Source organism: Phoca vitulina, unplaced genomic scaffold, assembly GCF_004348235.1.
Source record: "Phoca vitulina isolate PV1807 unplaced genomic scaffold, GSC_HSeal_1.0 scaffold65, whole genome shotgun sequence".
Taxonomy (NCBI): Eukaryota; Metazoa; Chordata; class Mammalia; order Carnivora; family Phocidae; genus Phoca; species Phoca vitulina.
Genome location: NW_022589768.1, coordinates 4,780,988 through 4,794,940, shown reverse-complemented (window position 1 = coordinate 4,794,940; position 13,953 = coordinate 4,780,988). Strand labels below are relative to the sequence as shown.

At 38.9% G+C, this 13,953-nt stretch overlaps 1 protein-coding gene across 2 annotated transcripts in view; it reads right to left on the bottom strand.

The window, feature by feature from the left end:
- The window catches only part of SEC11A (SEC11 homolog A, signal peptidase complex subunit), a 39,376-nt gene that overhangs the window by 3,656 nt on the left and 21,767 nt on the right, over positions 1-13,953 (bottom strand). The window contains exons 3-5 of one of the 2 annotated variants that reach the window (XM_032391953.1): positions 10,479-10,628; positions 4,378-4,497; positions 3,819-3,856 (exon numbers count right to left, since the gene is read on the bottom strand). In XM_032391953.1, the coding sequence (XP_032247844.1) occupies positions 3,819-3,856; positions 4,378-4,497; positions 10,479-10,628 (308 nt within the window). The remainder of the gene's footprint in view (positions 1-3,818; positions 3,857-4,377; positions 4,498-10,478; positions 10,629-13,953) is intronic. The other variant, XM_032391952.1, reaches the window with a different exon arrangement.

Below are 13,953 nucleotides of genomic sequence, written 5' to 3'. Positions count from 1 at the left end.
AGCTTCCGGCCTGTCTCTCACCCTTTTCTCCTCTTGCTCCTACTTTTCTTTCACTAACAGCTCCTCCTGTGTTTTCAACCTCCTCAATTGAGAAAGAATCACCCCCTATTAAATACTTAGTTGGTTCAGTATTAGTTTCATTTTCTAAAATGGTTTTTATTAAACACTGCAACATCAACAAACATCGAAGACACGATGCTGGGTGAAAGAAGCCAGACGTAAATTAAGAGCACATATTGTGAGATTCTGTTTATATGAAATGTCCAGAACAGGCAATCCACAGAAACAGAAAGTAGCTAAGTGGTTGCCAGGGGCTGCAGGGAAAAGGGGATGGGCAGTGACTACAAATGAGTATGGAGTTTTCTTTTTGGGGTGTGGATATGTTCTGAAATTAGACAGTGCTGACAGCTGGGTAACCTTGTGGATATAATAAAACCCACTGAATCGTATACTTTTAAATGGTGAATTTTATCTAATATATGTGAATTATATCTCAATAAAATTGTTTTAACTTGTTTTTATTTAGGGCCTTAGGCCGCAGCGTAAAATTTTTTAGTGTGCAACTATTTGGGAAAAAAAAAAGTTTTTATTGTGTAAAGACACTTGTACCACAGTCACAGACCAGTCTGCAGAAAAGCTATTCTTAAGGTTTGGGTACAGTTGGGCTTTGAATTGTCAGTTTGTGTTTTATAAACATAATCGCCACAAAAGGAGGTGCTACGACCCGCTATGCGTCCAGGTAAGTGGGTGGCTCAGTTGGTTGAGCAGCTGCCTTCGGCTCAGGTCATGATCCTGGAGTCCCAGGATCGAGTCCCACATCGGGCTCCCTGCTCAGCAGGGAGCTGCTTCTCCCTCTCTCTCTGCACCACCCCCGCCTCTGCCCCAACTCACATGCTCTCTCTCAAATAAAATCTTTTTTTTTTTTTTTTTAAGATTTTTTATTTATTTATTTTACAGAGAGAGACACAGCGAGAGAGGGAACACAAGCAGGGGGAGTGGGAGAGGGAGAAGCAGGCTTCCCGCCGAGCAGGGAGCCCAGTGTGGGGCTCGATCCCAGGACCCTGGGATCATGACCTGAGCCGAAGGCAGTCGCTTAACCGACTGAGCCACCCGAGCGCCCCTCAAATAAAATCTTTAAGAAAAAAAAAAAAAAACCCAAATTATCACTATTTTACATATTTAACAACATTATTCTTAGAAGGTATCAATAGGCTTTAGCAGACTGCCAAATTGTTCATGGTTTAAAAAGTTAAGAATTGGGCGCCTGGGTGGCTCAGTTGGTTGAGCAGCTGCCTTTGGCTCAGGTCTTGATCCTGGAGTCCCGGGATCAAGTCCCACATCGGGCTCCCTGCTCAGCGGGGAGTCTGCTTCTCCCTCTGACCCTCCCCCCTCTCATGCGCTCTCTCTCTCTCTCTCTCATTCTCTCTCTTTCAAATAAATAAATAAAATCTTAAAAAAAAAAAAGTGGCAGTATAAGCAAGACAAAGTAACCTTGCACGGGTAAGATTCGGTGCTCCTGCTACGTAGCTATGTATGTCCCAGATGTTTATACTTCACGGAAAGTTACTTAAATTCAGTGAGTACCAGGCTATTGCTTTTTTTTTTTTTATTAAAGGTCACAAAAAGACCTATATTTTCAATGTTGGGATTTTATTTTATTTTTGTAAAGATTTTATTTTTAAGTAATTTCTACACCCAACGTGGGGTTCAAACTCACAACCTGAGACTGAGCCAGGCAGGTGCCCCTCAATGTTGGGATTTTAGAAATAATATTGAATATAGTTTGAGAATAAAAAAAATTCTTCAGAAAGACAAGTTACTTGAGTGAAAGCCTGGCTCCTGTACCCTTTTGTGGGATGATGCATCTTCTACCCAAACAGGGGGCCAGAGTGAGCAGACAGAACTGCATTAAATACCTAAGAATCAAGATCCACATAAAGGGACACTGTTATACTGGTAAGAGTATAAATAAAACAGTATGGCAAAATTTAACAAAAGCCTTAAAGTATGCATAGGTTTCACCCAGTAATTCTACTTCCTTGAATTTACTGAAGAAATGATTACTGGGCAGAGGCACTGAGATGTATGTAAGATGCTCATTATAACTAGTTCACACACACACACACACACACACACACACACACACACACAAACACTCAAAGCATCTACCAATAGGAGATTGGCTAAATAAAAATATGGTCTATCCATTCCGTGGACTAGCACACAGCTATGAAAATGATGATATGGAGATGTATCTTTGATTTGCAAAAATAGTGATTACTTTGGGGATAAAAAATGTTATAAACAGCGTGACTATCTCTCCTCACACACAAAATGTGTTTATGTGTATATACATATATATGTTACCTGCATCCTTTACATTAAGACTAAAAGAACCGAAACCAAAAAGTTAAATACTTATGGAGGGGTAGGGGAAGGATAGATGTGAAAAAAGACTTTTAAAAAAATTTTTAAAAAAGATTTATTTATTTATTTATTTATTTATTTGACAGGGAGAGAGAGACACAGCGAGAGAGGGAACACAAGCAGGGGGAGTGGGGGAGGGAGAAGCAGGCTTCCAGCGGAGCAGGGAGCCTGATGTGGGGCTCGATCCCAGGACCCTGGGATCATGACCCGAGCCGAAGGCAGACGCTTAACGACTGAGCCACCCAGGCGCCCCAAGATTTTTTTTTTTTTAAGATTTATTTATTTATTTGAGAGTGTGCATGTGCGCACATGGTGGGGGGAGGGGCAAAGGGAGAGGGAGAGAAACTCAAGCCTACTCCCCACTGAGCTCAGAGCCTGACATGGGCTCGATCCCATGACCCGAGCTGAAACCAAATCAGATGCTTAACTGACTACACCACCCAGGCGCCCTGTAACTATACTTTTTGGTAACTTATTTATGTTTCTACATGAATCTGCACATTGCAATTAAAAGAAAAACAAAAAGACTAAATGAGACTGAGGAGTCTGAATAACCACATTAGCAGCATCTTGGGAACTGTGGGAGACGGGAGTGTTATTTCTCAGAAGCACTGATGATCTAGTTTGTATTATAAAAGTATGTTTGGAGCGCCTGGCTGGCTCAGTCGGTGGAGCATGTGACTCTTGATCTCAGGGTTGTAAGTTTGAGCCCCAGGTTGGGTGTAGAAATTACTTAAAAATAAATAAAAATCTTAAAAAAAAAAAAAAAGTATGTTTAGCTCCAATATAGGAAATGAAGTTCCCTTGAACTGGAGGCATGCAAACAGCTTTGCAAGACACAAAACACACCGTGGGTGCTTGTTCTGATCCAATCTCTCTGGCCCCAAACCAGCATCTCTCATGCTGTAACTGAAGCAGCTTTCACTTAGTACTGCACACCGACTTCTCCGTGGGAAGAGAACTGCTCAGTGTGGTGGCCTGATCTCTAGTAGAATCACTCTGAATCCAGTGTCTACAGAAGGCGCAGATGTGCTGACAGGGGTAAGGGCCCCATGTGGCAGCTGAATAGTGAGAACCAGCAGCTCTCCACTTTCAGGAGTGTGATGCCAGTAACTCTGGCGTGATGGTTAAGAGGGTGGGCTCCGGGGTCAGCCGGCCACTTTTCATCATCAGCGTGGCCTTAGATAAGCAACCTAACTCGTCTGTGTTTCCTCATCTGTAGAATGGAAATATTAGGGTTGTTCTGTGGTTAAAATGAGGTAATACTTGTAAAGAATTTAGAAGGGGTCTCTGGCACATAGTAAGCCCTGATAAAATGTGAGTTATTGTTAATACTATTAATAACATGAAGGTAGTAACAATTCTATTACGTCCTCATGTCAGCAACTTACAATTCCTGTCCTCCACTGATCTGTTCTCCTGATAAAATCTGAAATAAACAGGCTTAATATAACTTTTAAATTTCATTTGACCCCAATGATTTTAAGACTAGAAATAAAACAGTAGGAAATAGACATGATAAAATTAATTTAAATGAATACTTTAAGTTGCTGACTCAGTAACTACTAAAAATATACATTTCAGGAAGCAGGATCAATAACTGCTCTGGACCCTCAAACTAGCACGGTATAGACTTGGAGTACAAGAAGGTGCTCAATAACATTTTTTGAATGAATGAAATAAACAAACGAATTTTTAAAATTGTCACTCCAATCCATCATCTCATCACTAATATTCTACTCTTTTGCTGCACCCCATTTCCTCCCCTCTGGAGCAGTATCCCCCAAGTTTTAGACGTATTTTAAGAAGCATGCTTTTTCAAAGGACACAGGTGATTTGGTAGAACCAGGACCAAAACATTTATTTAATTGTGTGTGATCAGACGATATGACAAGAGGGACACGTTTCATGTGCCATGAAAGCTCAGTAAATGCTCCCCTCTCTACTTACCCCCTTGCTCTCCCCACGACATCTTTCTTCTCTAGCCAGTGTTGTCCTTGTTTATAGAGGCCTCGGTCATCAACGGCATTATTATCTCCTTTGGTCAAAAACTTAATATGTCCATTTTGCCTTAAAAGAGTAAGGGGAAAAAAAAAGAGTGAGGGAAAGCCAAGTTATCAAATACCTTCATGCCATTTGCAAGCACAAAATTCGCTTTGTTAACCAAAAATGCTGTGGAACTGTGGTATTTTATCATCATTCCTAATATCAAAATAATTATCTATTTAGCCAAAAGGATGCTGATAGCTGTGTTTATACTAGGGAAAAACTGGAAGCAAGCTGAAAATCTAACATTCAGGAGTTAAAATATGTAAGCATTGAGGACAATGTTATAGAAGAATAGTTAATGACACTGGAAGATGATACATATTTTATTAAGCGAAGAAAAGATTATAAAATAGCATATACAGTATAATCTCATTTTTATATTTAGATAAACACAAACCACCCATTTTCTGTAAATACGAAGAGCAAAGGAACACATTAAACTACCCCACAGAATATAATCCACAACAAACACTAGGGAAACTGAAGAATAACCTAGTTTCTTCAACCAATAAGTTGTGAGGAACAAAGAAAGTTGGAGAAAGAATTTACAGCTTAAATAAAAGAGATTATTATAAAGCCTTATCAACCAATTGCAACCAAGGACCTTATGTGAATCTAGATTCAAACAAACTGTTAAAAAAAAAAAGCTTATGACACAATTGGGAATTTGAACAAAGATTGGAAACGTAATGATATAAAGGTATGGTTGTTCTTTTTTGGGGTGTAAGCATGCTAACTGTAGTTATATGTTTTTTAAAAGCTCACTGCTTATGCTTTAGAGATATTTACTAAAGTATTTACATATGACATGACATGATATCTAGGATCTGATCCAAATAATACAGGAAGGAGAGTGGGAAGAGGTAGAAGTCTAAGTGGGGCAGAACTGGCCATAGAGTCATAATGATCGGGACTGGCTGAGAGCACAACAGCAGTTCATTATACGGTTTTGTATACCTCTGTGCATGTTAGAAATGCTATCTATCTATCTACCTATTTATTTATATTTTATTTTTAAGTAGGCCAACATGGGGCTTGACATGACCCTGAAATTGCGAGTCGTAGGCTCCACTGATTAAGCCAGCCAGGCACCCCAGAAATTCTCCATATTTAAAAAATAAAATTAGAGACGCCTGGGTGGCTCAGTCAGTTAAGCATATGCCTTCAGCTCAGGTCATGATGCCGGGGTACTGGGATGGAGTCCCCCATCGTGCTCCTTGCTCAGTGGGGAGCCTGCTTCTCCCTTTGCCTGCCGATCCCCCTGCTTGTGCTCTCTCTCTCTGACAAATAATAAAATCTTTAAAAAATAAAATGAAATAAAAAATAAGAGTAAAAAAGATCTAAAGTGATAGACCAAGGTATAAACAGTGGCCATCTATGGCCTTCCTTAGCTTCTAATTTTTTTCTCCAATGAACATACATTGCTTTTACATGCCAGGGTTTTTAGGAAAAGCATTTTACTTGATCAGGCAATTATTATTTCAATTCTGCTAAAGAACAAGAGTTTTCTAGTAATTTTAAAGTTTAACTGAAAGCAGAGTACATTTTACAGTTTGATAAAGACTATCTTAAAACTAATTCAAGTGAGTTTGGGTTAAGTACTATATAAAGAAGAAAATTAGCCTCAGACTCCTACTGACTAACATCCACTTAGATTCTAAGCCAGAAACTGGCTCACTAGACACAAAATGTGCAGATGAAACTAAATTGGAATGTGTTGCAAACACCAAAAACAGTTAAGTGCAAATAGTCACATTAAAAATGAGATTCTATTTAGAAAAAATGCAAATATATACAGAGAAAAATAATTCTTAGCTGACAACTCAGCGAGGGAAAGTGTCTGAAAACCTCTGGAGAGTGAAAGAGGACAGGTGCCAAGGGGGCCAGCTGCAAGAGTAAAAGTCAGGAGCACAGGAAGGAAGAGTCTACTCAACCATGAAAACAATAGCGAGCCCATGGAGGCAGAATAGGAACATCAAATTTGAGGCAAGGGAAATGGGGGAGTGGAGAAGCTCCCCAGGAAAGGAAAGGGACGCTACAGGAGACCTGGGCTCTCCTCAAAGACTTGATTTGCCAACAAGACACAAATGTACCCGAGTTGCCCGCTCCGGGATGGTGTCGGGAGAGACCACTAGAGCTGTGTGAAAAAGCAGAGGTCTCCGTCTATGCGGCCCGGCTTCTGTTCGACCCGCTGTCAAACCTACCCCAGCACTTCACAGCTCACGGCCCCAACACCGACTGACGGCACACTTACACAGGGCTCTCCCTTGGCTGCCGCAGGGACCAAATGTTCAACATCATCTATCTCTGAGGAGCTCGACGTGCTTGCAGTGTAATTCAACCATCATAATACTGTGACGTTAGGGGGCAAGAACTAATCACTTTGTAGGTAAGAAAAAGTAAGACCCAAAAAGCCAAATGGGTGCAAAACAATCTCTCTCTCTGTCCAGAAAGAGCAAAGCTGAGGATTAAGTCATCCCCACCGCAAACTTTCTCCTTCCAAACACTTGACCACACACCAGTGTTCACCATCATCAAACCATAATACCTTCTATAATAGACGGAACTTAGTAAGTGCGCGTCAGAGGAGGCTATAAAATAAAGTACGAATTTCTATGTGAGAATAGCGTCAGCATTAAGAGGGACTTGACTAGCAAGCTAATGTGAGGAACTACTCAAGAGAATTAAGTCAACTGATAATATTTCAAAGTGATGTCATCTCTTAACTGAGAACACAGGCCTCGCTATGTGCTAGCTCTTTCCTGACTCATTTCTGTTGGAAGGTAATGGAAAACAAGAGAGTAGGAAGGGGGAGAAGGACTCAAAGAAGAGATGTTTCGATGTTTCGCCGTCTGCAGAGCACGTGTAACCTGGCCCGCAGGTGTGTCTCAGCCCTCTTGGAGGAGCCAGGAGTAATAACTCCCCCTTTTCCTTACTAAATTAAAAACATAGTAACTAGACTACAATAAATGCGGGAGGTGGTTGAGTCTTTTTAAAAAACACCATCGAGGGGCGCCTGGGTGGCTCAGTCGTTAAGCGTCTGCCTTCGGCTCAGGTCATGATCCCAGGGTCCTGGGATCGAGCCCTGCATCAAGCCCCCGCATTGGGCTCCCTGCTCCGCGGGAAGCCTGCTTCTCCCTCTCCCGCTCCCCCTGCTTGTGTTCCTGCTCTCGCTGTCTCTCTCTGTCAAATGAATAAATAAAATCTTAAAAAAAAAAAAAAATTAAATAAATAAATAAAAACCACCATCGACAGCTTTTTCTCAATGTACTATTTACTCCTCCAAACTACCTCCTATTACAAATACTGGAAGTTTCTTAATGTCCCTTACAAGAATATTTTGCCTGAGCTCAGCACTGCACTAGAGCTAAGCCCTGGATTACATGTGCTTTCCCAGCGCCTGGTCAGACAGCTCAGTGCACAGAGTGTGTCTTCTGGAGAACAGATAGGACGAGGTAGTGACCACCTTGGGCACAAAGAACGGATTCAAATTCATGGGCCCATTACCAACATATTAAGCAGTTCTTGGCAAGCTGATCTTTTAGTTTAGGGATTCTTTGCATATGCGGTAATACCAGGTATATTCTACCATATGTTCATGAGGTAAGCTTGTTACCAAAAACCGTATTGAGTAGATCCCAGTGTTGTACAGGGGGAAAATGTATATTTATAAATAAAAACAAAGAGAGAATTACCCAAAATTTAACATTCTCTCTGGGTGTTAAGGTTGCACGTGATTTTGTTTGCTATATTTACCAATTTTATACAGCATCTTATTATATACTATGTAATAAGACTGTTATAAAATGGAGAGTCAATATATGAAAAAAAGAGCTTTTTATGATATTTTCAAATTTACAAAGGCACTGTACATAAGAAGCAGGTGGAGAAGGAAAGGAGGAATGAGACCAAAGAGAGAGGTCAGCTGAATGATTCCTACCTCTCTTCTCAAAGTTTAGGATTTTATTTCTTAAAACAATGTTCAGACGAAAGAAATGAATAACAGTGCAAAAATCAGCCTGAAAACATTCAGGGCACATTTACCAAAACACTTCATCCGTTCTGGTTGTCATTTAGTCTCATATTTAAGAACACTGTTAACACTACTAAATCAAATGATATTCACAATCAGGTATTTTAGTCTCCCCAAAAGAAAAAAGGAAATTGGAAGCTTCAGGATATTAACTGGATCTGTTATCTAGCCAGGCCTTCAAGCTGAAGGCATCTCAAGAGTCTAAAATGAAATCACCAAAAACCCTAGATTAGTAGTACCATACAGCTTAATACATTCAGAATTCTGTTAAAATTATTTTTAAAACTTAAGGAATCTATAATTGATATGTCAATGAACCTGCCCTAAAACAAGATCAACTGTTTAAAATAAAAAACTCACTCAATTTCAAAGGATTGCACATAAAAACGGGTAACTTTTGCTCTACCCAAAGCAGGGTCTGAGTGTCATTTGATTTTCTCTGATAAAATCAGGAAAAAGTTGGCTCTGCTTTGCTCACAACAGGCAGCGCTAAGAACAAACACCACAAATCCACTTGGAGAATCTGGAAAACACTGCCTGTACTGAATAAACCTTCACAATTCCAAACTAAATTTCTAAAAAAATTAAGTTGTTCCTTCTTAGTCAATAGTAAAATGCCATTTTAAAATTATAATCTTTCAAAATATATACTGAAGTTTGAAAAAAAAAAAAAAGAGCAGTCCGATCTTTACTTCACCAATGAAGAAAGAACTCTTTTAAACTAGAGTGTTTATGGGGATTTTCATAAAGCAACAGTTGAGGGCGCCTGGGTGGCTCAGTCAGTTAAGCGTCTGCCTTCGGCTTAGGTCATGATCTCAGGGTCCTGGGATCGAGTCCCGCACTGGGCTCCCTGCTCAGAGGGGAGCCTGCTTCTCCTTCTCCCTCTGTCCCTCCCCCCTGCTCTCTCTCACACGTGCAAATAAATAAAATCTTTAAAAAAAAAAAGCAACAGTTGATAGTTCCCTCTTCTCTAAGTGGAGAAAATAAATTACTTTAGAGGGTGGGGTAAGAATAAGATAATATTTATTTAGGGTTCCTTCATTCTCAAGAACCTAAAATCACTATCTCATTGTTTTCCTTCCCCTCCGTGTGTCCTCTAGGACACCTACCTTTTCCTTCATTTCTTTCTTTCCTTCCCTCCTGAATGTTTTCCTTAACTAGAAATACTACCGATTTGTAAGGGAGGGGGTGAGGAATATGGAGCTGGACAGGGAAGCATAGGCTCAGAACTCACAGATCTTATAATTCATCTTCCTAAACCTCTTAATATTTGCAGATAAGGAGATAGACCCAGAGAGGTGAAATTCTTTGCTCATTGTTATGCCCCACCTCCAGGTGATTCTAAAGGTTTTACATATGTCCCTTCTAACTCTAAAATGCAAGAGTCTATGTTTAAAAGAGTAACTTAGATTTTAGAAATTTTCTTTGGAATTTAGGGGTGTCTGGCGGGCTCAGTCAGTGGAGTGTGTAACTCTTAATCTTGGGGTTGTGAGTTTGAGTCCCATGTTGGGTGTAGAGATTACATAAAATCTTAAAAGAATTTTTCTTTGGAATTTGAAAAAGTTGATAAATTTATTCTTATTGGATATGTCTGTTAGATTGCCATAAAGTTGTTTTTTTTTTTTAAGGATTAGGGAGGGCTACCTCATCAATTACATTAGAAGATTTTTTTGGGATCAACCTTTATGTCGTTTTTTGGGGGGTGATACACAGGGCTATGGATCTGGTTGGGAAGTAAAAGGAAATCAGGGCAAACGTCCAGAAAAAGCTTCAGAGAAATAAATGAATTAATAAATAACTCTTTAGCTTTCCAAATGTTCACTAAACCTTCAGACATTTATAAAAATGGATTGGAAGAAGGACTTAGGCATTCCCCACTCTTCTTAATCTTCAGGTTATCAAAATTAAACACTGCAAACACTAAAACATGAAAAGATCTTAAAACAGGGAAGACATAGTTTGCACATACTTTTCATGAATCTTCAAGACTCGGTGAACTATAGGAATCTCTCTTCCTTCTATCCTAAAAACAACAATTTCTCCCACTCGGATGGGATCTTCAACTCGATTTGTTAAAAAGAGAAGATCTCCTCTATGAAATGCTGGTTCCATGCTGCCACTAGGAGGGAGAGAAGAATATAATAGAAAACAAAGTGTGAGATTAAATTTACTTTCAAAATTACATATTCAACAAAACAATCACAAATATCACCCCTGGAGTATACTCAATACTTTAACAAATGTATCAGCATTGATGTGTGTTGTTCCCAAAATATGGTTTCCACAGACTAATGCGTTATACACAAGTTTCTTTGGTTATTAGCCTTAACTGACTAGATCCGTTTCAAGCATTACTCTTCAAAGGAACTTAAATCTTGAAAAGGGCAATGTTACTAATTCCTTAACCTTTTAAAATTTCAAGTGACAAATGGAATATAAAAGAATGAACTTTATAATCACTGCCCTTATTCTCACCTCATCTGAAAACGCTAAACATTCAAATATTCAAATGAGAACTGGATCGTCTTCTGCCATTTATGAAGATAGAGACCAAGATGACCTTACAGTTTTGATTCATTAGGAAGGAAAAACAGCTCATAAAGTCAAAGAATAGTCAGCTACAGAGATAATGCTTCTGTTATCAACTTACTTATTTTAAAAAGAAAAACAAGAAAGAAAATCAACAACAAATGCAGAGATTTTTGTTTAAGAATTTCAGAAATGAGGAAAGGCTTCAATTCCATGGTAATTAGTGAGGATAAACTTCTGGAGTCTTCTCACCTTCTCCCCTGTTCTACCCTATACCAAGTTTTTCAAAAATCCTAAGATATTTGCACTAATTAATGAAACTTTTCTTGCTATGAAGAAGTAGCCCATCAGTATTATTTTCTGAAACTCAAGCTCCAGTTTTTAATAATAGATTTAGTAAGAAAAATAGACAGATAAGGGTTAAAATCCAATATAGGAATAATGACCAAGTCCAAACACTTCTGTATAAGACTCTGGTACCTCAACATAGGGGAAAATGGCAGTCGTTCCCAAACTTGTTAGAATCACCTGGGGAACTTAAAAAAAAAAAATCCCAGAGTCTAGGTTGTAGCTCTAGCCATCTAAATCAGAATGCCTGGGGATGGGAGGCAGACATCAGTATTTTGTAAAGACCCCAAGTGACTCTAATATACAGCAAAAAAGACCCCAGGTGACTCCAATATATAGCAATATATAGGGAACCACTGGGGACACGGATTTTCAGTACACGTTTATTCTTAAAACTTTTGTTAAGGTTCTTCAGGGGCAAGGAGTTCCCTTTTTCAGAAGATGTTCAGGCAGAAGACAGGACACGTGTTTGGTGAAAATATTAGAGAAAGTATTCTAAACCTGTAGTTTTCAAGTTTTTACTTTGATTTTTAAAATCAGTGACATCCTTTGTTCAAATAAAACCTTGCTTGAAAATTGTATCAGGGCGCCTGGGTGGCTCAGTCGTTAAGCATCTGCCTTCAGCTCAGGTCATGATCCCAGGGTCCTGGGAATGAGCCCCGCATCGGGCTCCCTGCTCAGCGGGGAGTCTGCTTCTCCCTCTCCCACTCCCCCTGCTTGTGTTCCCTCTCTCGCTGCGTCTCTCTCTGTCAAATAAATAAATAAAATCTTTAATAAAAAAAAGGAAATTATATCAATAAAACAGATAAAAGCTGAGCTGCTACGGTTTAATGACTCATTTTTATTGAGCACTTACTGTGTACAAAGTGCCATTCTAAGTTTTTTTTTAAACAATCTTCAGAATAACTCTATGATGTAGATACTCTTATTATCCTAACTTTATAAACAAGGAGATTGAGGCTTAGAAAGTTGTAAAGTTATAAATCAAAAAAATGTTAAAGGTGAGATTTGAGCAGGGAGTCCAACAGAATCCACTCTCACTGTGCTAACCTGCCTCTAAGCCACTCTAGAATTTTCAGCAGGGAGTATCATAATCACATTTACATTTAAGAAACATCACTTCGGAAGGTACAGAATATGTAGAGGACATTTAAATATTTATTGAATTAATGAGTAAACTAGGAAAGATCAGAAGGTAGACTGACTGGAGACCAGCTGTCCAGGCTATTATTTATAATTGAATTCTTGGCAATCATTAAAAGTGTTATTAAAAAGATGGACACAGGAGAATCATAAGGGGACACAAAGAAAAGGATGCACATACAGAATTACTTAATCACGTAAGAAGTAATATACATGAAAAAAGAGACTAAAATATTAATAGTGATTCTATCCCAGAACTATGGGTGACTTCATTCCATTTAGATTTTTTCTGTGTTTTCAACATTTCATGTACTGAAAATATATTAACTTTTTCTGATTATAAAAGCATATTTTTAAAGGTCACTACAACAGCCCAGGCAGGAAATGAGGAGGGCCTGAAATAGAACAGCAGCATGGAAGACAACTATAAAAGAGTAGAAGAGAAAGAGAAAATGACAAATTTGATGGCCTATCGGATAGGACAGAAAGGGGTGATCAAAGATGACTCCTGGATTTTTAACCATGGCAACAGAGCAGATGCCAGTGACAGTCACAGAAACAGGAGGAAGAAGAACAGGTATGTGGGAAAAGGAGATGAATTTTACTTTTATTACATGGAATTTCAAGTGCCCGGTCAACATTCAGATGGAGATGTCCAGTGTAGGGTGAAAACAAGAGTCTAGATTTCAGGGAAGAAAGCTGGATGGAAATAAAAAGATTTAAAAATTCAGATACAGATGGGGTTAAAAACAGTGTGCAGTGGGGCACCTGGGTGGCTCAGTTGGCTAAGCATCTGACTCTTGATTCAGGCTCAGGTCATGATCTCAGGGTCATGGGATCAAGCCCCGTGTTGGGCTCTGTGCTCAGCAAGGAGCCTTCTGCTTCGGATTCTCTCTCTCCTTCTCCTTCTGCCCCTCCCCCCACCCTGCATGCGCATGCTCGCTCTCTCTCTCTCAAATAAATCTTAAAAACAAAAACAGAACAGTGGGCAGTGAGAGAACTTTTAAAGAAATACACTGGGGGACACTTTTTAAACATTAAATAAATTATTAGTAAACTTTTTACCACTGCCTAAATTTTTAAAATTAATACATCAATTGTAAATTTTATAAGAATTTATATATAAACCACTTAAATATTTTTAAACTGACTTCAGCTCTATAAAGGGGAAAATAAGTTTTGAATGTTTGCTGAAACTCCAGTTAAAAAAATAAATAAGAAAGTACTTGTCTTTACCTGAAACTAATATAGCATTATGTGTTAAATATTGGCATTTAAAAAATATTTTTAAAAAAAGTTGTCTTTATCCCCAGTGACTTCACAAAAGTCCTAAAAGTGGATTCTCAGTTAACCTGAATCCTCTGAGGCATATTTAGTTCCAGGTAATAAATTATATTCCTCGAAGTTACATGAAACCCAGGCCA